The 22,876-nt window shown below is 34.2% G+C and overlaps 3 protein-coding genes across 3 annotated transcripts in view; all 3 read right to left on the bottom strand.

The window, feature by feature from the left end:
• The window catches only part of LOC115885527 (peptidyl-prolyl cis-trans isomerase CYP95-like), a 541,467-nt gene that overhangs the window by 429,656 nt on the left and 88,935 nt on the right, over nt 1-22,876 (bottom strand). The window lies entirely within an intron of this gene.
• Nucleotides 10,430-11,182, bottom strand: LOC115885508. The gene is made up of 3 exons (XM_030904456.1): nt 11,119-11,182; nt 10,841-11,063; nt 10,430-10,779 (listed from the first exon to the last, which is right to left on the bottom strand). The coding sequence occupies exons 2-3, from the start codon at nt 10,899-10,901 to the stop codon at nt 10,430-10,432; spliced, it is 411 nt and encodes a 136-aa protein (XP_030760316.1). The 5' UTR covers nt 10,902-11,063; nt 11,119-11,182.
• Nucleotides 10,905-12,246, bottom strand: LOC115885507 (KRAB-A domain-containing protein 2-like). Its single transcript, XM_030904454.1, has 3 exons — nt 11,445-12,246; nt 11,119-11,243; nt 10,905-11,063 (listed from the first exon to the last, which is right to left on the bottom strand). The coding sequence occupies exons 1-3, from the start codon at nt 12,244-12,246 to the stop codon at nt 10,905-10,907; spliced, it is 1,086 nt and encodes a 361-aa protein (XP_030760314.1).

Below are 22,876 nucleotides of genomic sequence, written 5' to 3'. Positions count from 1 at the left end.
TTAAAATCAATTTATTTTTTATTTCACAGTCGATATATTAAGTCTTAATTTTACCTCTATATGAATTTTAAAAATATTGTAGATATCTGTAAATATTTTAGGGAACTGTTACTAATATGGCCTTTAATGATATATCCCTGTATAGTTAGAAGAGCTATAAAAAATGAAAAGCCTAATGACAACCTCAACATTCACTTCAAAGTCGTTATCTGGATCCCGACAAACCGAGTTGAGCACAGAATTTAATTAAATGATTTAACTGATCAATGAAGAAGCTGAAGCCATTTACGAAGTAGTTAAATACAATTGCAGGTCGTTTGAAATGACCGAGCCGAAGGTTTCAGTCTACTCTTGTAGCCGCTGATAACGCTCCGCATTTCCAAATGCAATTAAGACTTTTGGCAAATCACGGTCGTCTGGATCCGATTAAGCTGATGCGGGTGTGACAAAATCCGAATGGCATCGACCAGCTAAAATAGATGAGACCAGCAACATAACTTTTCACTAAATAATATAATTTTACATTTACAATTTTGTAGAAAAACTATGATCTGTACAGGGTGTCCCATTTTGGTTGAAATCATAGGGTATCTCTATTATAATTACTGAAGATAAATGGAGGCGGTTTGTACAAACATGTCCCACTTTTTTGTCAAACGTGAACAACTCGTGTGCCGAACAACTCTAAAATTATAAGGATTATATTTATGCTTCCTTAATATTTTCTTAGTAGTCGTTTTCGGAATCCCCACACAATTTGCCACTACTCCACAAGAAGTTGTTCGATTAGCTTCTATGTTAGTCAACAGTCGTACCTCGTTCTCCTCGTTATTTTCTTTATTGTATGTCTTAGCTCTTGCTATATACAATGATCCATAATCGACAAAAATGTTTTTAATTCTATCCGGTCTTCTTTCTGGAAACCTAAAAATAGGCAGCCGCGCATTTTGTATATCTAATATTTATGTCGCAGGATTAACATATCATCATACCTTGCTAAATACAGCATTTTCATTATTTTCGATGTAACAAACAAGTATATCATATTTTTCGAAATTTTCAGACTCGTTTCTTTCCATATTTTAAATAATTACAAAAAAAAAACAATAAATCAACCTAAAAAAGTAAAAAGACCTAAAGCACAACTATATCCTTGACAGCTAGCAGCATACTTTTAATAATTTATTTGTTTCTTTTATTATCAATCACGGCCTATTAATAAAAGTTATCTTTTAATGGAAAATTTTAAATGCTAGAGTAAATAGTGAAAATAAATATAGAGTATCATATGTTTTTGAGCTCATAACAACCCAGATCATATGATTTATAAATATACAGGGTGTTCTGAATGTGTCCTTGAAAAGGTTTAAAGTTTATTTCATCTCCTGAAATATTTTTTCAAACGAAAAACAGTCTACGTCACTGTATTCTACGGAAAACGTTCTACTAAAAACAGTTTTTACATTCTCGAGTAGTTCTTGCATCTAAAGAGGAAACCACCGCGTCATTAATGACTCAACTGCATTGCGATCCCCTTGCTCGCGATTGTAGGTTTTGCTGATCCATGAACGCGAATTTAGATATATTTATTCTAATGCTATAAAATAATATTTCGAATTATTTCGGTCAGGACTATTTAACTTAAAAGATGAGTATTAAAATTTAGTCCCTGTAGCTTATCTATAAGAGACCGAAATCCAATACACATCAGAGAAATTGATGGTTTTGATGTGGTCGAAAAGTTCAATTATATCGGATCCCTCATAACAAACAAAGGAGGCTGTGACAAAGAAATCAGATTCAGACTAGCAATAACTCAAAATAATTCAACAATAAAACTGACTCGAATTTGGAAAAACTCTGCAATATCCGAGCACAAGAAATTAAAATTACTAAATACACTGATTTTTCCGATAGCTACTTATGCATCCGAGACCTAGACCCTGAAAACTACGAACCGAAAAAAATAGATGCTTTCGAATCGTGGACCTACAGAAGAATGCTGCGAATTTCTTATACGGAACATCGGACCAACGCCAACGCAATGCCTCAATTCTAAGGCAGTTGAAAGTTACCACATGACATTCAACCAAAATAAACCAATCATACATTAATTGGTACTTTGGGCTAGCCATGTGTAACACTGTGTTGTATGGCACTTTTGTGCTGACACCTTTCAGTGTGTCATGGGTGTTGAAACAACGTCAATGAATTTTTTGACACTGACGCTTTTAATATAAGCTTCAATCTTTCCGCACGGAGTATCTTAGGAGTATCTTATCGAGATGCGGGCCCTATGCCAGCATAATACATAAAACAGTTTTATTTTGTCATGCTGGGCCAACGGATTCGATTTTTGTTATATGTATACGAGCATCGATAATTGTTTGTAGTTTAGTAGACTCAGTATTAGTGGAAATCTACGATTAAATCTGTTATTGATTATGAAATAAATATTACCGAGGTCTCAAAAACATGGTTCATGAGAGGATGGAGAGGAGGAGCTAAATCGGACGTAGACTCGAGTTTACATCTTTTAGATTGTTACTGTAATAAAAAATTGATAGTAAATAATAATGATTTTTTCTTAAAACTAAACGTTCTCTAACCCAGTGTGAGTACATATTATCAAAGTAAAACCTCTGAAGGCGGGTATAAGGGGACAAATAACTCACAATCTTTAAGATGTTTATTTAAATTTAAATACTTCAAAAAAAGCAGGGGGGCGACATGCTTCGGGACTTAAACAATTCCCATCATAAGGCCCAGAAAGCTAAAACAATTACAATCAGAATAATGTTGCGGACCCGTACCGTGTGAACTCGGCCTTAGGCTTCAGGCGCCTGCTATGACTCATACGCCCACCGACGTTCGAAGAACGAATAAGAATTTACTAGACAAGTCTGGACTGTCTGTTTCTCTCGTATATAAGCCGATGCCCGAAACCTGAAGGAGATAGAGATAAATAACCGATCGACGCGTAGAGTTACAATCGCCGCGCTAATTCAAAATAAATTTCTGTTAGATAAATAATTAGATAAATTGTAAATAAGTTATAAATAGTTCTTTAAGTCTTTTAATCGTTATTGTTTTTGTTAATTAGTGTTAAATAAATTGTGTTTAAATAAATTGTGACTTTCTATCCACACAGAACCGACGAAAAACGTAACAATTGGAGTCAAGTGTGGGTGTGTGATAGACTAGAAAAATAAAAAGACTGAAAATGGCTTCGAAAAAATTGTTGAAAGACTTGAAAGTGTCGGAATTAAAATGCATATTGGAAGAGAGGGAGTGCGAGACAAATGGAAAGAAAAGCATTTTGCAAGCGAGACTGAGAGAGGTTTTGATTGAGGAAGGTGAGGATCCTGACACATTTTGCTTTGAGCTGGAAGGTGACCTTGACTCGTCATTGAAAAATTTGCAAGACAATTTAAACGACAATTTGAATAGTAAGATAATTAATTTAGAAGATAAAATGACGGAAAATTCCCAAAAATTAGAAGATAAAATCATAGAAAATTCTAAAGATATACAGGCCAGCTTTAATAATAAAATACTTAATTTAGAAGAAAGTTTATATAACAAGATAATAGAAAATTCTAGGGAATTAGAAGAAAAGATTATAGAGAATTCCACGGAGCTACAAGACAAAATAGCACAGATTGAGGACGATGTTAACAGAAAAATCGAAATTTTAAAAGAAAAAATAGCGAAGTCAAATTCACCAAAATGTCAAGAAACATCGGAGGGACCGAAACTGGTCGAAAATAAGTATGTCTCAAAATCAATTATTAAGCCTCCACAGTTTGACGGAAAAACCGCTTGTGCCAATTATTTTTGCCAGTTTGAGGCCGCTGCGAGAGCGAACGGGTGGACAATCGCTGAAAAGGCTACCGCTTTGACTGTCGCACTGCGAGGAGATGCGACTGACATCCTGCAGACACTCACCATCGGAACAGGGAGATTATCAGCAATTGGTACGACATTTAGAAATGAGGTACGGCCAGGCTCATTTGGAACATGTCTATCATTCCCAGCTAAAAAATCGCATTCAAAAGTCAAATGAGTCTCTGCAGGAGTTTGAAGCCGACGTAGCCCGCATCGTTCGCCTTGCGTACCCTGCTACGCCCGAGAATGTTATGGAGCGGTTGGCAGTACAGGCATTCTCCAATGGCTTACGTGACAACGAGACAAGACAAGCACTTCTCCTAGCTCACCCAACGCACTTGGTGGACGCTTTAGCACGTGCCCTAGAATTCGAGGCCGCGAAACAAAGTTCTCGGTCTTTAGGAAAAGTACGGGCCATCGACGAATGTTCCGACGAATCCGTGGAAGGGATTGTTCGGAAAGTAATGGACCAGTACATGGGCAAGAAGGGACCGATTCGTTGCTGGAACTGCGGACAGGTAGGACACGTGCGAAGCCGTTGTAAGGAGAAGAACGAAGAACCGGCTTCGTCGAGGTCGGAAAACTACTAAGGGTCGAAATAAAGGGGCACACGTCGACCTGTACCCAACATGCCCCAACGAAAACTGCTCAAGTCGCCTCGCTACAACACAAATTCAACAGCATTTTTGTGGATGGTTTCGTGGATGGAGAGTTACGGACCATGCTTTTGGATACGGGTGCGACCAAAACGATCATCAGGCCGGATATCCTTAAAACATCAAAAAGGATTAAAACAACACAATGGCGACTACGTACAGCTACAGGAAGCTCCGCTCTCATCCATGGAGAGGTAGATCTTAATTTTGTTATCGGAAGCACCTGTTTTAATAATCGAGTGTTAGAAGGAGACACCGAAGGAAAAACCGCTAATTTCACAGCATTTATAACCCAAGTCAGCGATGAAACATTCGGAACTGCTGAATAATCCTTGAATCTAATACAATACTATAACTATGACTAAGAGTCACATATATCATTCCTATAGTGTTTTAAAACTGTTTTCGTAGTTGTCTTAGCATGGCTGTCCAAGTACGTGAATTTGGTCCATGTGACACGGTAGAGTTTTTCGCTAGCCATTTAGGTGAAGAACCGTTATATAAGGGCTTAATGCTTACAAATATTGGTTTATGGCCTTTCATAAACCAAGCTTGGGTTCGTAAAGAAGTTCCAACCATGGCGAATCTTTCCACTTTAGGGAGGTGGTTTCATCTACATGGATCGTCACGAATTCCCGAGGACGACCTCATCTACACTGTAGTAATAGGGGAATTATTGGCGCCTTGTCTGGCCAGTAATATCATCTTGGTTAGAGCTGACGCCAGAACCCGCATCGTCCAAGCAGTCAGAGCATTAATTTACGGAAATGACAGACTAGAACGTTATTCAGAAGAAACACGTGCAGATTATTTGACTGTAGTGGCAGACTTGGAAATGGACGCTCGAGGAAATCGAACTAGCCGGTCTGGGAGTAACATTTTCCTTGATCATCCTCACGATGCCACTGGTGCTGCTGGGTTCGGTACCCCTACAGCTGGTGACTGGCCAGATGTTGCTGATCCAGCAATGACTCCCCAAGTCGCAATAAGAATTCCGTATTACCTTTCTAGAAAAGTAACAAACAGAGGCGTAAGAGGAGGACTCGCCTGTATTGTGCATATCGTGTTAGCAGTGGTTAAACGTGGGACAGTTTCCACAGCATCTGTCTCTAAAGTAAGTCGTGGGATAACAGATGATATTGGCAAAGTGGTCGAAATAAATACAGCTGTGCTTCCCATGATTTATAAGGTGTACGGGACACTCATAGATGATACCAATATACGCGAAATATTTACGCGTTGGGGCGGACAAATTCCAGATATAGCCCAACGACTACGTTTAATAGTACAGCAGGCTGCTAGAGGAGGATTAACTTGTTATTTCACAATCGTGAAAGCAATAAGAGATAACCCAGATTTCTGCTGGGGAAGAATCAGCCTCATGCTCAAGGATGACTGGAATAAATTCCAACTCGCATATAATATTGTAGGCAACAACATGTATTATGGATTCAGGAAGGATCTTGGACCAGCAAAGTCTACCATGTTTAAGAATTTAGGGTATGTGGCAAAACTCCGTGTAAAAATACAAGGAGAGGTTGCTCTTAATAGATACGCAGGTTGGGTATCACGTATCCCAAATCAGGCTACTATAGATGGATTGATTGCCGATTATGAGACTAAAAGGGGAAATGAGGTCACAGAGGCAGAAGGCGACGCCAAAAGGAAAACCGGGGATAGTTCATTTCAACCGTTTGAGCCCATACCAAGGCGAAATAGAAGATCGTGCTGGGACCGTGAGAACCTGCAGCTTTGATCCCCCTGATTCGGAGATGTTCTTTGATGATTTCATGGCCCGATACAACAGCAGTGAGAAGGCTCGCTATGGTGTAACCAAAGAAGAACCACGAGACCTCTTTTCCGTGCCTCCTAATTATTCGCTCGCTCACTGTGTGGCCCGAGATTTGCGGATGTCCAGAGGAATCGCTGCGACGTTCAATGAGAAGTTTGGGCGTGTCGGAGAACTACGCCGACAGGATCCAAAGGTTGGAAGCGTCTTGAGGCTAACCGACAATGCACATGGTCAAGCAAGACACATCTTCTACCTGGTCACCAAGGAATGGTCCCCGAGTAAGCCGACTTATCTCAATCTATGGAAGACCCTGATTGAACTGAGAGAAGCCCTGCTAAACAACAACGTTGCACGATTAGCCATTCCGAAGCTGGCGTGTGGACTCGATGGTTTGAGTTGGCGTACAATCCGGAACATGATTGAAGTCTTGTTCAGATTTACGGGAATCGAGATACTTGTTTGCTGCTACAACCCAAAGCTGAGATCGGGAGAGAAAACTGTAGACTGCTATTTCTACCAGACCTCGCAATGTACCAGGGGCCAGCTTTGCAAATACCTTCATTCACCGTGTACATCTCGGGACGAGCATGTACCTAAGAAGGGGGCAGTGTTGCGGACCCGTACCGTGTGAACTCGGCCTTAGGCTTCAGGCGCCTGCTATGACTCATACGCCCACCGACGTTCGAAGAACGAATAAGAATTTACTAGACAAGTCTGGACTGTCTGTTTCTCTCGTAGATAAGCCGATGCGCGAAACCTGAAGGAGATAGAGATAAATAACCGATCGACGCGTAGAGTTACAATCGCCGCGCTAATTCAAAATAAATTTCTGTTAGATAAATTGTACATAAGTTATAAATAGTTCTCTAAGTCTTTTAATCGTTATTGTTTTTGTTAATTAGTGTTAAATAAATTGTGTTTAAATAAATTGTGACTTTCTATCCACACAGAACCGACGAAAAACGTAACAATAATAAAAAATTCCAATAGTCAAACAGAGGTCAAAATTATAAAATACGATCACAAAACAAGTTAAAAAGTTTTTTTTAAAGGTTAAAAGGTTTTAAAGGTTAAAAGGTATCACAATAATTGTTCAATCACAATACATAACATACATAACAATATGGTAAGCTTAATTTGAAAACTAAAAACAACTAGACTAAAATCATAAGGTGAGGGGAGCCGTATAATCCACTATAATAAAATTCCACTAATTTAAATAAACACCTTAAAGTTTGTGAGTTATTTGTCCCCTTACCCGTGTTCAGAGGTTTTACTTTGATTTTTTTCTTATCGCGGAGAATAATATATAATAATTATATATATTTTGTTGATAAAAGAGTGGTTTTCTTACAATATGGATTCGATATTAATGCCTTTCAGTTTCGGTTTTGTTTAGGCAATACATGGACCGTCGCGGCGCGTTGTTGCCAATGCTAATTTTAGTAGGGGGAGAATAATTATCTGTAAACTAAACAAAACATGTGGTGTGCTATAGGAATTACCGATCTCCGATTTTACGTAACAACTACCTTTGCAAACCAATGTTGCCACCATCCTTTTATTGAGGATGTGTGCACTAATTTTCTAATTTAAAGACCACATTTAGCTCTTCAAGATGCTTAAGAGTATACCTGTGCTTCTATATTACATAACATTGTATATGAAACTACTCTTATATTAACAAAAAATTGTGTTTATTTTTTTTTGTATTTCAAAGTACTGAATTTTTCATCATTTGGCAACATGGAGTCCCAAGCGTCAGCCGTCGGACCTCTCGACAGTGTTCCGTTATTGTATCATATCGACAGTGACAACTCTGTGTGTGTTTATCTGATATAAGGCTGATTAACTACTGTGCAACATGACACAATCGTGCAGATACTCTGTGTCGATACCGGAAAAGGTGTCAGTGTTACTGTATCAACACACGAAAATTTATAGTGTTACCCATGACTACTTTGGACGCATTTCGAGACGAACAGATGGACTGGAAAAAATCATTATCGAATGGAAGATTAATGGCAAACGACCACGACGAAGATCTCCATCGCGCTGGGTGGAATAAACTAAAAAGATTATTGGGCACGGTCTGCAAGAGGCTTCTCTGACCGCTCAAAATAGAGGGGGATGGAAAAGAACGATCCGAGCAATTGAGACATGATGTCTCTATTAAGAGTTAATGGACGAGAAGAAAAAGAAAAAAAATCTTTAGACCACCCCAAAATGTGTTCACACCGAGACCAAATCCGCCTAGTTAAGTGACAAAACCTACATCTATGTCAATAAGCGTGTAAAATAGGAACTATTATAAATAGTGTGACAAAAAACTTTCCTTTTATTGAAAATTTAAGTCAAAATATTGCGAACGGCTACTCTTATATCGGAGGCGGTGGGAACAAGCTTTTGCTTCTGCACTTGGCTAAAAATATGATACCCACCTATACCTTACACTGCATACCAAAGGGCGCCACTTATTTCAAAAAGATGCTAATACTTACAAAGGATAGTACAAACTGAAATAAGAAAATTTGTATAAGTGTATTAATTGAATAGAAACTAAAATTAGTATAGCTATTAAATATTTTGAGAGACTGGATCAACCAATGAAACAATTCAAATAGCAAAAAAAAAAAAAAAGATTTATTGTTAATATTTCTATTCGGTACCTATTCGGCACAACAGTTATGTACATTAATATACAAGAATTATATTTAAGAAACTCTATCTTAAAACTTATTTAAAATCAAATTATATCTTTTCAAATATTATTCAAACAATTATAATATAAAAGGAATACTTTTAGAGACGGTCTTGGTTATATTCGAATAATAAATATTTAAATTTGACTTGACTTATTACAAAGATTCATGAACCTTTTTGTTTATATATAGTTAAGGGGAAAAAGATTAAAATCTGTACCCAAGATTGCCCTTACAGGTCAAAGATCGTAATGATATAAAAGGTTAACATAAATAGATGTTAAATCCGAATAATCAATCAATATAACATGGTAATTTAATAAACAAATACAAGTAAAATTTAAGCAATGCTGAAGGCAAATACTTAAAGTGTTAAAAAAATATATAAAATGTAACAGAAGTTAAATTTTATAAATTAAGGGTTAAAGTAATGCTGATGGCAAGTACTTAACCAGTTAAATGTAAAATGTTAAGAATAGCTAATTTCTTAACACACTAGTGATTATTTAAAATCAAATTAATAAAATTTTAGTTTACTATAAAAAATATACTGGCCATGTATACCAATTTATACTAAAAAAAAGGATCTTCTTAATAATACAAAAACATCACAGCATCCAACTTCTCCTCAGAGGGGCGCAGGGCTGAAATCCAACCGGCTGCTACTGATTACCTCGGATTGAAAAACTCGAAGAAAAACTGGTGGAAAAACTTGGCACAAACTTCTAGAAAAATATGCAGAACAACTTGCAGAAAAACGTCTAGAAAAATGTCTAGAAATACTTGAAGAAAAATCCAAAGAAAAACGTTGAGAAAAGTGCTGAGAAAAACCTAAAAAGAAATGCACGGTATAAGTTAACCTTACATTTAAAAAAACTTGAAAAATTTACGACAGTATTAATTTACCTCGTTGTGAAGGCACACAATCAATAATTTAACATTTCTTCTCAAATAAGGGCTGGACACTTCTTATCAAAAAAACCGGAATCTAAAAGAAAGGCATGTGAAGATTTTTAACATTGAAAATGTTTCTGTTATCCTATATAAGGGAGCCCAAATCGAATTAAAATGCTACATTTGCCACACCATGACGTCATATATATGTTACGCCGAATTTGTGTAACTGCCGATTTCATGAATTCGGCAAATTTTTGCCGAAGTCGCGAAATCGGCAACATCGTTGCGCATTTCATGTAATAGGCAATTATTAAATTTAACTTTGTCCATTTCAAGCAGTAAGCAAAGACCATCCTTGACTTTATAATATAGTCACAGATTTAAACTTTTTTTTTAAATAAAAAACATGTATCTATGTATCTACATTTTTATTTAATATAGGTACCTACATATCTAAATATTATTTAGTACTAATACCTAATGTTTATTAAATATTAAGTATTAGTACAACTTCTTCCAGCATGGCAAGCTGACTTACACATGAAACCAGCTTTTAGGCATTTGCACCTCATTGAGTTGCATGTTTTGGTGCAATTGCATCTTTTATATCCTTGTCCGGAACCCACTGAACTTTTACGAACAAGCATTCTAATATTGTGTTCATGATCAGGCACGTCGCTTAATTTTAATCTCTTAAATTTTGTAGGTTGCAGGGAATTTTTTTCTAACCAGTTATCCGCAATGCCATGTTTTGTACCAATTCTAAATTTTCCATCTTTTTCTGCTATAACCACACCAATTAGGTTAGCTGGATCGCCCCTTCCTCTGTCAAATTCACTAATGCCTAAAAATGTCAAAAAAAGAAAATTTTAGTAACCAAAATTTTACCAAGACGTTTGTTTTACCTAGAAGCACGTTATCTCCAACACTAAATGACCCAGGTTTTTTATTGGACAGATCAGTCATTTTCTAAGCCTGTTGTAAAATATTTCTGTAGGCGAGATTTCTTAAGTCAATAGCAGGATGATTTGTTTGATCGCTGACTATATCGGTGTTCAATGTTCTTTCTGAAAAAAGTTCTTGTAGAACTGTCACCTCATCCTCATTTTCTATGGGATTCTCAAGGAGCTGCAAAGAATTATAACTTATTTAACTATTTAATATAGCATAATGTCCTACTTACCTGATTGCTTAAAATGACAATATTTTTGCTGTTATCATTGTTTATGTGCTCTACTACAACTTCTGACTGAAATTCAGTAGTAGATACTTCCTGCAAAGTTAAATAATTTTCTGTGTTTTCTTCATCTTGAACGGTTTCTATCTGTGTTTCTGGTGTAAATTATTTTGTATCCTCTTTAGATATTTCACCAAAACCAGCAGTCGGCACAGAAGTTGTGTCTGTTGTAACTTCTTGATTATAGATTAAGTCTTCTTCTATATTATATATTTAAAAATTTTCTGGCATTGTATCTTTCATTATTTCATGTCCATTGTCATTCTCCTTACAACTCTCATTATCTGGTATTTTTAATATTTCATCCATATTTTCTTCTGTTATCCCGTTGGATATCGCAGCAAGAAATTCTTGTGGTATCTTAGAACCTAAGCCTAATTTTGGTGGCTGACCAAACATAGCTTTGTATGGTTCCATTTTTATAGCATTATGATAAGTTGTGTTAATACCCCATTGCACAAATTTTAGGCCCAACGACCAAGAAGAAGTCTTATTGTCACGCATCCAAGCCACTAATGCATTTTTTACAGTAGCGTTTGCTCTTTCCACACTTCCTTTACTTTGTGGATTCCGTGGCCTCCCATTCACAAGAACTAAGGTAGGCCAGAGAGTCCCTAACTCCTTGATTATATTTGCAGTAAACTCTTTACCGCTATCGGATTGTAGAACAGTCGGAGCTCCAAAATCCAAAAAAATGTTTAAAATTTCTTTGGCTACTTCAACAGCACGTTTACATATTAGCGGTCTTAAAATACTATATTTTGTTAAATGTTCCTTATAGTGCAAAATAAATTTGTATTGACCATCAGGCAAACTTTGGTAATCAATTAAGTCGATTTGTGCTCTGGAATTAAGATCTTTACTTATTATGGGTCTAACAACAATTCCTGTACTGTATACTTTTTTTGTTTTCTCTGTACACCTCTCGCACTGTTCAATAAACTGTTTTATTATAACCATTGGTATATTAGCATAATGTTCTGCAACTTTTTTGTAGTTTTTTTTCTCTCCTTTATGTCCACAAGCGGTATGCAAATCTCGAATGATTTGCCATGCATTTGTTTTGGTAGTCATTATTTTATTGTCTTTTTTTCAAACTTTTCTAGCTTGAACGAACTTTTAATATGGTAGTACTCTCTGTTTTTAGTGACACTTTCACAACCTTGCAAAATTCGGATTACTTTTTTTTTCGTATTCCTCACTCCACATCTTACTATTTATACCGGTTTCAGTCATGTTTAAATGTCGCAACACATTAATATAAAGTAAAAAATCTGTTATAGCTTACGTCGCTCAAAACTCAAAATAATACAATATACAAATATAATAATTTCAATTAAACATGAACATAACCTCCAATTTTTATAATTTTCATTTGTTATCGTGCGCTGGTTGCCTATTTCAAATAATCGGCAAAAGATTATATGCCCAGTTCATGTATTGGGACATTATTTTGCCTATTACATGAAATGCGCAGCGATGCTGCCTATTTCGCGAATTCGGCAAAAATTTGCTAAATTTATGAAATCGGCAATTACACAAATTCGGCTTAACATATACAAGGGTATAGGAAATCTCGGCGCAGCGGCGGCTGTCGGCCAGCGCGCGCAAAAACCATTACATCGCTAATTGTTTATTGATATATCTTTATTAGTTTAAAAGCAAAAAATATGGGGTTTGCTTTGATACCTTGTCAAGACATAAGCGAAACTTTTAAATTGTTTCTTTTTTTCATTTAGGCCTTCGTTTTTCGTTAAATGAAAGTTATATTAGAAAAAATCTATTTTTAAACCAAATTTTCGCATGATTGAAATGATTATTCATGTTTAAAGTTTTTTTTGGTCATAAGCGCTAATGGAAATGTTTGGTTTGGTTTGGTTTGGTTAAGTTTGGTTTGGTTTGGTTCGATTAATAGCCTAAATATATATATATATATATATATATATATATATATATATATATATATATATATATATATATATATATATATATATATATAATTTCAGCCCGATCCATTCATAAATAGAATTTTAAAAAATCAAAAACCTCAAAAATGCCGCCATTTTGACAGCTGTCAAAAATTCGGGTCATGCCTTGCAAAAAAATGTATTATCATCGGGACTGAACCTACATGCCAAATTTCAATCTCCTACAATAAAAGAAAGTGGTTTTAATTTAGCTTACAAGATTTGCCCCGAACAAACATACATACATACATAGATAGTTACATACAAAGCAAGTTAAATAAAAGCTTATAAAACTAGCCTCCAATGAGGAAACTAAATAAAAAAATGGTCACTTGGCATTAGCAAGCCTCCAAATAAGTAGTCTTCATCGTTTTGAAAAGCACTAAAGTGTGAATATACTTTTGAATTGAACATTAATTTTGAATTGAATTGAAAATTAAACAGACTATATTTTGAATTATTTCCATAATTATTTGTGCAACCAGCAGCCGCACATCCCGGAAAACCTTTTCCCATTCCATCAATAAAAATAAAATTGAAATAAAAGCACAAATACCTATGGTTAAATATAAGAAAAAAAAAGTCGAATTAAAATCTTCCGTAATACGGCCCTACGCGCCACCGGTGGAGGCTATGCATCGACTGAATGAGGCTGACTGTCGGTCGCTTAATTCAGTTAGCGCATCGTCGGAGTGGGACGTTTTAAATTCGAGCGTGGGAAAAATTGGCGAGTGTCAAAGCTATGTTATTCTGTAAGCTGTGACTCTTCCTTCGGCCAGGGTCACGACGCCGCCGAAGAGGAATCGGCCTACGTTTGGCTAAACAGGCTGGACACGGTGGAGTACGATATTGGCGAGTCTGAATATTTATAAAAATTTGCAAAGTAAAATATGTTGGAAAAATAATTAATCCATACATATATAAAAGCTCAAAGGGTTTTTTTGTTGCATCCATCCCGCCGAAACCGCTTTACCAATCTTGATGATTCTTTTTTAAATGAAAGGTATATATGTGTAGATTTGTTATGAAGTATTTTTATAGTGCTTAATGGCTATTTCTTTGTGTAAAACGACTAAATACTAAAACATACCTGAAAAACGCCTACACACAATACCTCCAGAAATAAATTATTTGTCATTGTCAGTGGTGTGTCAGTTAGATTGTATATTACGTTTTTAGATATTTTAGAGTGAGTTCATGCCGCCAGCTTTAGATACATAAATATTAGCACAAAGGTTCGTTTAAACGACATTAGTGAAATAGCTACACAAAGCGATTTTAGGAAATTCATCCTCTTAGAGAGTAAAATTATCTCGGAACAGTTTGTTGTATGGAAATTCCTTACTATTTGGTCTAGAAGAATGAAATCCTACAAAAAGAATTAGAAGAAATTTTTGAAATTCATCAACCAAATGGGTAAAGTTAGTAAAAAATTATATAAAACTTGGTGACCTCTGGATTATACACATAAAAATTGGCACAAAGGTAAAGCGAATTTATGAAATTTATACCCTTAGGGACTAGAATAGGGAATGAAAGTTTGCTGTACGAAAATGCTATACTATAACATTATAAACCAGATAGTAGAAAATTTTATACAAGGGTTTATTTAGTGACATCATAACGAAATATATCTTCCTCAATTATCCTTCAAAGAATAAAAAATAACCTATAAAGAGAGTATTAGTGCTTTTAATAAATAAAAAAAAGATGAAAAATAAAAAACATCTATGCTCACTAGCTCTCTATAAAGAAGTAAAAAATCATTTAAATCAATGCATGAACGATTCGAGGTGTAAAAAAAGCTAGCAATTTATTAAATTATTTTATTTAACTCATTAATTTTCATTGAAAAGGAATTTTTGTAATTCGCCACTATATTAGTTAAAAACTAAGAAACTCATATCAAATTTAAGTTTTGCGATTTTGACTTATACTTTTTACAAAATCTGAACACATTTTAAAAGAAAAAAAGTTTTTGATAATATTTGTTTAGATTGACTACAAGTGGTATAACATAAATTTCTACGACCGGTCTACCTAGTGGTTTGATGATCTGTGACGTGACGCACAATAGCCAAGAAAAACAGAAGCGTGGCTAAGAATTTAGTAATTTAAAAAAAGTCTTTTAGATACAGTAGCAGGTATTAAAAAGTGTTGTGTTTAAATGGGGTTTGCCTTTAACAGTTAAAAAATTATATCGTAAAGTGTAACTTTCCGTAAGAATTCTTTATCTGTCATTGATCATGATCTGTCATCATGTTAACCTGATGTTTTGTATGTTATTTTGTTTTTTTCGAGGTTTTTTTTGCTTGCTTGTTTTACGGATAGGTGCGATCACGTAATTATTATTGATAATGTTTTATTTAATGTTAACACCACTACTTTTTCAGTGAATCTTTAAATCTGTTGTTATTTGTTAAGTTCGTTATTTAAACATATGTATGTAATACACTCATATTAACACTAATCATATTTTTAAGTTCTTATTCATCATTTTCAATGCCCCCCCGGTTGCATCTTTGTAAAGGACTGTGAATTTTTTCTAACGAAAGGAATGTCAAAGAAAATCTTACCAAAACTATAGATCCATTAAAATCTCAACAATCAAAAACTATATGGGACCTTCATCCATCTCTAGGTTAACAAAATCACAATATTTTTACCATATTGTGAAAAATACCAGCCAAATAAAGTTTTCTCAAAAATGGCACGGTGACCTCGGCAACGGCCAAATCCGAGGTGACGATTTTGACGTTTTCCGTCTTGTCGATACACCAGGGTTCGATCCAATACTTTCGATAGAGAGCGTTCTGAAATTCAAGCGTTGTAGAAATTTAAAGAAAATATCGATATAATAATAAAAATCCGTCTATAATAAAACAAAGTAGCATTTGGAAAATGAAAATGCTACAGTAGTACATATAAATACGTAACTTTGCTATCGGTGAAATGCCAATTTGGAACTAGAATAGTCCACTTTTTGCAAACAAAGCACTGGCGGACCTTCTTAAATATTTAAAAATATTTTAAGCAGTAAAAATTATTTGAAAACACAAAAGTTTAAAAGCGCCGCCCAGCAACACTGTTAAACATAACTTGAATGAATCCACCAAACTTTTACTATTCATCGTAAAAATCATAGAAAACGTGTATGCCCCTTCCTAAAGCAGTGATATCACAGTTACTTCCCTAGTATATCTTAATTTAATTTAATTAGAAAACTAAAAATAATTTCCAAGCTAAAATCTATGTATTTTAACTATAAAATGTTATACCTATTTCAGCGCGAGGCCTCAGTGATTCCTTTCGTAAAATATCAATTTCATCAATAGCCCCATAATTCCATAAAGTGCTCTTAAGAGAATCCTTTCAAGAAAGAGCACGAAAAGGAAACTATCACTATACATCAGACGTCATTTTATGCGGCATATACCCCATCGATTTTCGAATAGAACAAATTATTAATGTAGTCAATATAAAGGATTCAACAACCTAAAATATTATTATTTATTAATAGCAGCCTTCAACGATAATAGATAATAGGAGTAGAAGTAATACAGCAAGAAATAGAATATTATGTTAAAAATTGAAAAACTAATAGTTACAAAGTAGAGTATAAGCCAACAAAATCTATTATATATGTGTGTTTGGTTTCTGTGTTCGAGAACTGTGTTCGAGAAGCTACTATTTCAAAAAGTCGCCATATATATTTTATATTTATATTAATTCAGAGTTTTTAGAGACCACAGAAACTACATTACCTAGATATTACTAATGCTAAACAGGTACAATAATTCTAAAGCCGACAAGTACGTCGACGGCAAGTGTGTCGGCCCGCTGGCGCTGCTACAGAAATGATAGCCATTACTAAAATACAATTATAATACAAACTAATACAATGTAATCCGGTATATTTCAATAAATACATTACAAAATTAAATCTCTAATCATTTAAGTAAAGACAAAGGCCGTTTAAAGTAGTCTGGTTCAAAAGAAACTTATTGTTTACAAATCATTCACGCTTAGCTTAAAAGCATACTAAACTCATTCTTTAATCCGCTTTAAATTTTAATTGCTTCTAATCTTTCAATTAATTTCCATTTAAATTAAGACAACAAATCCGCATTCAGACAGAACACGTTAATATTTAATAAAATCTACTCTTTAGGAACTTTCGTTATTACAAACGATACTAATCGTTTTAACATTTGAAAAACAATTTCAGTTTTCTGTGTTAAATCAGAATTTCTATGTTAAATCAGAATTAAAATTGGTCAGTCGTATCTGAAATCTGAAATATATTTTTATGTATAAAATCGTAGCAAACACGGATAGATTTTTCGCTTGAATTTCAAATTTCCCGAACGGCTTCTGAAACTTTATGATTTGAAAAGTTATGGAAATCGCAAGGAATTTAGTGAGTTTTATTTAAGGCCATATCGTGTCTGCTCCATATACAAATATGGATACTTCGTATGTCACAATGATAAAAAACAGAACTGGCAGTTTCATTAGTACGAAGTGAGAGACGAACCGTATCTGTTAAAATGTTCCGGATAGTTGGAATGAATAAAAAACGGGACGTTAGAACTAAGAGTAATTATAGTGTACGAATATCCAAGTTACAAGTCTCTTTTTCGTTTCAAATAAAAAAAACAAAACAGCTGAAGAAAGCGATGGGAAAATATGCTGTTGCCGAATTTCTACCATTTCAAGACATATGATCTTACTAGAGAAGCTATACCAGATAACTGATGACTTGGGGAATCCGCGACACCGTTTATTATTTCGTTAGCTAAGAAAATTATCCACACTCATATCTTCGCTTATGCATCTATAAATGAAAGTAGTCACCAAGTCGGAAAGACAAAACTGGAAAACATTTACCAGCCACGGCCACGGCCAAATGGATTCAGAGGCCGATAAGGTTAGTTCTGTAAACTATTTTTGATAAATTGCCTATAGAGTCTCTTCAACGAATACATAATATATTTCTTTCCTATTGTCGTCATTTTGTAGACAACTACCAACAGTAAGTTTCAGACGCGATGTCTCGAAAAAAATTAAATGACCTGATAACACCACTCCAAGCATATATAACAATTCTGATAATTCTGTAAATGATAATGAAAATAGTGATGTAGAAATGAGACGTGCAAAAAAAATCGTAAGTATTACTATTTATATTTTTTATTGGGTCTGATCTAATTTTTAATCTACTATGATTCAATATTTAATATATTTAATGATATTCCTATAATTATTTGATATTCCTATTTACCTCTGATCCTAGTTGCCTAAGCATTTCCAATTGTGGAAATTGTGTCATTGTTTAATTTTTATAATATACAAATAATTGTGTTCGTTTATATATTTTTCATGTCCTGTAGACACTTAAAAAATGGGCATGTTACCAGAGACCCACTTTTATTAGTTATTCAACCCGATTAAAAATTTTTATAACCACAAGAAACTTAAAATGACGTTAATTTAATGACACCTTGCATAGGTACCTACAAAACACTAAATTGAAATTATACATGTGTAATTATCAGTAGATTTGCAAAGCGATTTACCCGACGCTTTTCCAAGTATCTATCCCGGCTGTACCTTCTCAGCAAGACTTCAAAAATGCATATTCCCAGCTTCTAAAGGCCCATTCAGCGATTAAAGCGTCATGGAAAAACTTCATTAGATTTACCAGGTACACAAAATTGACTAAAATTCAGAACTCTCTCTATCTTAGAATCTTATATACATTTAGGTACTCCTGTGGTACTTAACGAGCGAAAGCATATCGAAGTATATATGGATCTGATATTTTTTAGATAGAAAACATGCAGATAAATTCTATAAAGGCTGGTGTTTATTTATAATAAGGCCACTTTGTACTCTAAATTCATTAGTATGAAGTGAAAGACCAACCGTATTTGTTGAAATGTTTCGGATAGTAGAAAGGAATCAGAAACGGGACGTTAGAATTATTCTAAATGTCAAATATGTGACGCTTCCATGATACTAGTTTCTCAAGTTCTATTGTATTGTAAAAATTATATATAATTTTTACAATATACAAATAATTGTATTCGTTTATAAAATATTTTTCAGCTCCAGAGACCCACTATTATTAGTTATTCAACCCGATTAAAAATTTTTACAACCACCAGAAACTTAAAATGACGAAAATTTAATAACACCTGGTATATGCATTTACAAACACTAAATTGAAATTATACAGGTCTAATTATCAGTAGATTTGCAAAGCGATTTACCCGACGAGTTAACGCATCTTTCCAAGTATCTATCTCGGCTGCACCTTCTCAAGACTTCGCAAGATTTCAAAAATGCATATTCTCAACTTCTAAAGGCCCATCCAGCGATTTGAGCGTCATGGAAAAACTTCATTAGAGTTACAAGGTACACAAGTGTCTAAAATTCAGAACTCTATCTCAGAATCTTATATACATTGTGGGTACTCCTGTGGACTTAACGAGCTAAAGCATATCGAAGTAAATATAGATCTATTATAATTTTTAGATAGAAAACCTGTAGATGAATTGTATAAAGGCCAGTGTTTATTTAAATATTAACAATGTCACTTTGCACTCTAAATTCATTAGTATGAAGTGAGAGACAAACCGTATTTGTTGAAATGTTTCGGATAGTAGAAATGAATCAAAAACGAGACGTGAGAATTATTCTAAATGTCAAATATGTGACGCTTTCATGATACTAATTTCTCAAGTTCTATTATTATGTAGTTAATTATCGTTGCTGAAGTAAGCGATGGGTATCGTATATCAGCTGAAGGAAGCGATGGGAAAATACGTTGTTGCCGAATTTCTAACATTTCAAGACATAGATGATGTTTCTATAGCAGGTATACCAGGTAACTGGCTGGGAGAATCCACGCCACCGTTTATTATTTCGTTAGCTAAGAAAATTATCCACACTCATATCTTGGCTTATACATCTATAAATGAAAGTATCCACCAAGTCCGAAATTCAATAAAGTCTCTTCAAACAATACATTTTTCATACACACACACACAAAGTACAAAAGGTTGAATTATTAGGACTCACACTCGATAGTGCACTCACTTGGACTGTTCATGTTGAAACGGAACTATCAACAGCTTTATTTATACGGAGAAAAATGAAACCAACCCTGAACCAACAAACAATTATAAATGTGTATTATTCACTGTTTTTTACACATATTTCTTACGGTATAATTTTGTGGGGTGAATCGCCTGCGTAGGTGAGGGTCTTTAGGATGCAGCTATTCGCGTATTATGTGGTGCCGGTTTTCATGACCACTGTAGACCACTTTTTATAATATGAAAAATACACACATTAATGCCTATATATTCTGCAGCAACTGTTGGAGATACATAAAAATAAATATTTTTTTACCCATAACCCGGACATACTTACCCATAACCTCGGACATACTTAAATAAGACCAAACATATTTCGATTATGTAAATCAGTTACTTTAAAAAAATCTATACTGTACTATACTAACAAAAAAAAATCAAAAAGTTCCTTGCAGGGCATGCGTATTATAATATAGATGAATATTTTGAGAGTGTAAATCCACTAACAACATTTCCACTGTAATGTAAATATTTGCATACGTATCTATACATTTTACGCTTGTTTATAAATGTTCTATTTGTTTTTTCGTGTTTTTCTTGGCCCTAATTCTAATTTTTACCTAACCTAACCTAACCTAACCTAATTCTAATTTTTGCCTGACTTGCTACAATTGTATTATTTAGGTACAAAAAGTAGTCAATAAAGATTATTCTATTCTATTCTACATATTGTTTCTTTCCTATTGTCCTCATTTTATAGACAACTACCAATATGCTCGACGGGAGAAGGCTAATGCCGATGCCTATCCATATAGTGATCTCGAAGGATTTAAAAGCTGACGCAACAGTAGGTTTCAGTCGCTGTGTCTCGAAAAAAAAAATACATTGACCTGATGACAACACTCCAAGCACATATAACGATTCTGATATTTCTGTAAATGATTATGAAGATCGTGATGCAGAAATGTGCAAAAAGAAATCGTAATACCTATTTATATTTTTTTATCGGGTCTGATCTGATTTTCAGCTTATTATGATTCAATATTTAATGATATTCCTACAAAAAATTCATATTCCTATTTACCCTGACCCTAGTTACCTAAGCATTTCCAATTGTAGCTTATGTGGGATAATTTTGAAAACATGTTTGTCGTTTATTATAATAATTGAACATGTTTATAAATAAATAAATAAATAAATAAAATAAAAAAAAATTGTAGAAATTGTACAAGTGTTTAATTTTTATAATATACATATAACGCAACCAAACCAAACCAAAGGAAAATCACGTAAATTTATTGGAATCTGGTATAGGCACTTACAAAACAGTAAACTGAACTTATACAGGTGTTGTAATTACCAGTAAATTTGCCAAGGGATTTGCCCGACGAGTCAGCTCATACTTTCCAAGCATTTATCCCGATTGCACCTATTCAGCAAGAGTTCAAAAATGCATACTCGTAGTCTCAACTGCTAAAGGCAAATCCAGCGATTCGAGCATCTTGGGAAAAGCTTCATTAGATTTACCAGGTACACAATTGCCTAAAATTCAGAATCTTATTTAGTATTTAGGTGCTCCTGTGGGACTTAACGAATGAAAGCATACCGAAATATATGGATTTGTTACATTTTTAGATAGAAAGCCTGTAGATAAATTCTATAAAGACTAGTGTTTATAACAATTTACAACACTTTGTACTCTAAATGCAATGTTTCCAAGATTGTACTTTAACAAAAAAAAACATTCTAGCCTTCTTCTTTGCATAGAACTGCAGATATCGAAAATAAAGTTGCAGTTTTAGAAAAACGTGTGGAGTGTCTGAACAATTAAAAGAAAGTAACCGCCGAAGATAAAACGATTGACAAGGAACGGTTGAAGATGGAAACTTTAGTGCCGTTATCTGTATCCATGGTGGAATGGCCAAAATTATTAAATGAAACATTACTTCACATTCCTTATAAGTTTTATATTTTTTATAGGATGCACATTTATTTTATTATATTAAAAAGTGAATATTCTTTATGGTATTTACTTAGGAAGCCTGACAATTTTTTTATATGATTACAGCGACTTTTCATAAATGATGCGTGTGCAATTCCGAGTTTTAAAGATTTTGGTTCAAAAACACTTTGTCAGGAATTAAAGAAAGTGGATGTTTATGCCGCATAATAACCAATGAGTTAGCAGTATAACATATTTGGGTACAGCACAACCTAAATGGATTTCCAAAAAAGGATTTATACAGTTTAAGTAACCCCTTACTGTAACGTTTGGTAAGCTATCAATGATATAATAAATATAACATATATTTCTGACGTTTCTAATTCTATATTAGCGATAAAACCTAAATAGCAAAATTAGAACAAATTATATCTCAGGCCGGGGCTGTTGGTAAGTGCTTTCTCCAAGCAGTCACCCCCAGAAGGTAATTTTTTTTTTAAATGACTGATAAGAGGGTTGCAGTAGCACAGGCTGATATACTGCTTACTCTGAAAAAACCAACATGTTTTTTAAAACATATTTTTATAAAAAGCAATATCATTTATCAGTCATTTACTACTTCTCTTTTGTGTTACATAATTAATAGGATTAAATGATAATAACTAGGTATTTAAGTAAAAGAACGAATCCCA

The sequence above is a fragment of the Sitophilus oryzae genome, unplaced genomic scaffold, assembly GCF_002938485.1.
Source record: "Sitophilus oryzae breed Bouriz unplaced genomic scaffold, Soryzae_2.0 scaffold_395_pilon_pilon, whole genome shotgun sequence".
NCBI lineage: Eukaryota > Metazoa > Arthropoda > Insecta > Coleoptera > Curculionidae > Sitophilus > Sitophilus oryzae.
This window is presented reverse-complemented; position numbering and strand designations above follow the sequence as displayed.

Coding starts and splice junctions, on each gene's coding strand:
- LOC115885508 (XM_030904456.1), bottom strand. CDS start 10,901: ATGACTGATCTGTCCAATAAAAAACCTGGGTCATTTAGTGTTGGAGAT. Junction 10,780..10,840: donor TGGAGATAACGTGCTTCTAG/GTAAAACAAACG, acceptor TGACATTTTTAG/GCATTAGTGAATTTGACAGA.
- LOC115885507 (XM_030904454.1), bottom strand. CDS start 12,246: ATGACTACCAAAACAAATGCATGGCAAATCATTCGAGATTTGCATACC. Junction 11,244..11,444: donor AATACCAGATAATGAGAGTT/GTAAGGAGAATG, acceptor AAACCGTTCAAG/ATGAAGAAAACACAGAAAAT. Junction 11,064..11,118: donor TTGTCATTTTAAGCAATCAG/GTAAGTAGGACA, acceptor AATTCTTTGCAG/CTCCTTGAGAATCCCATAGA.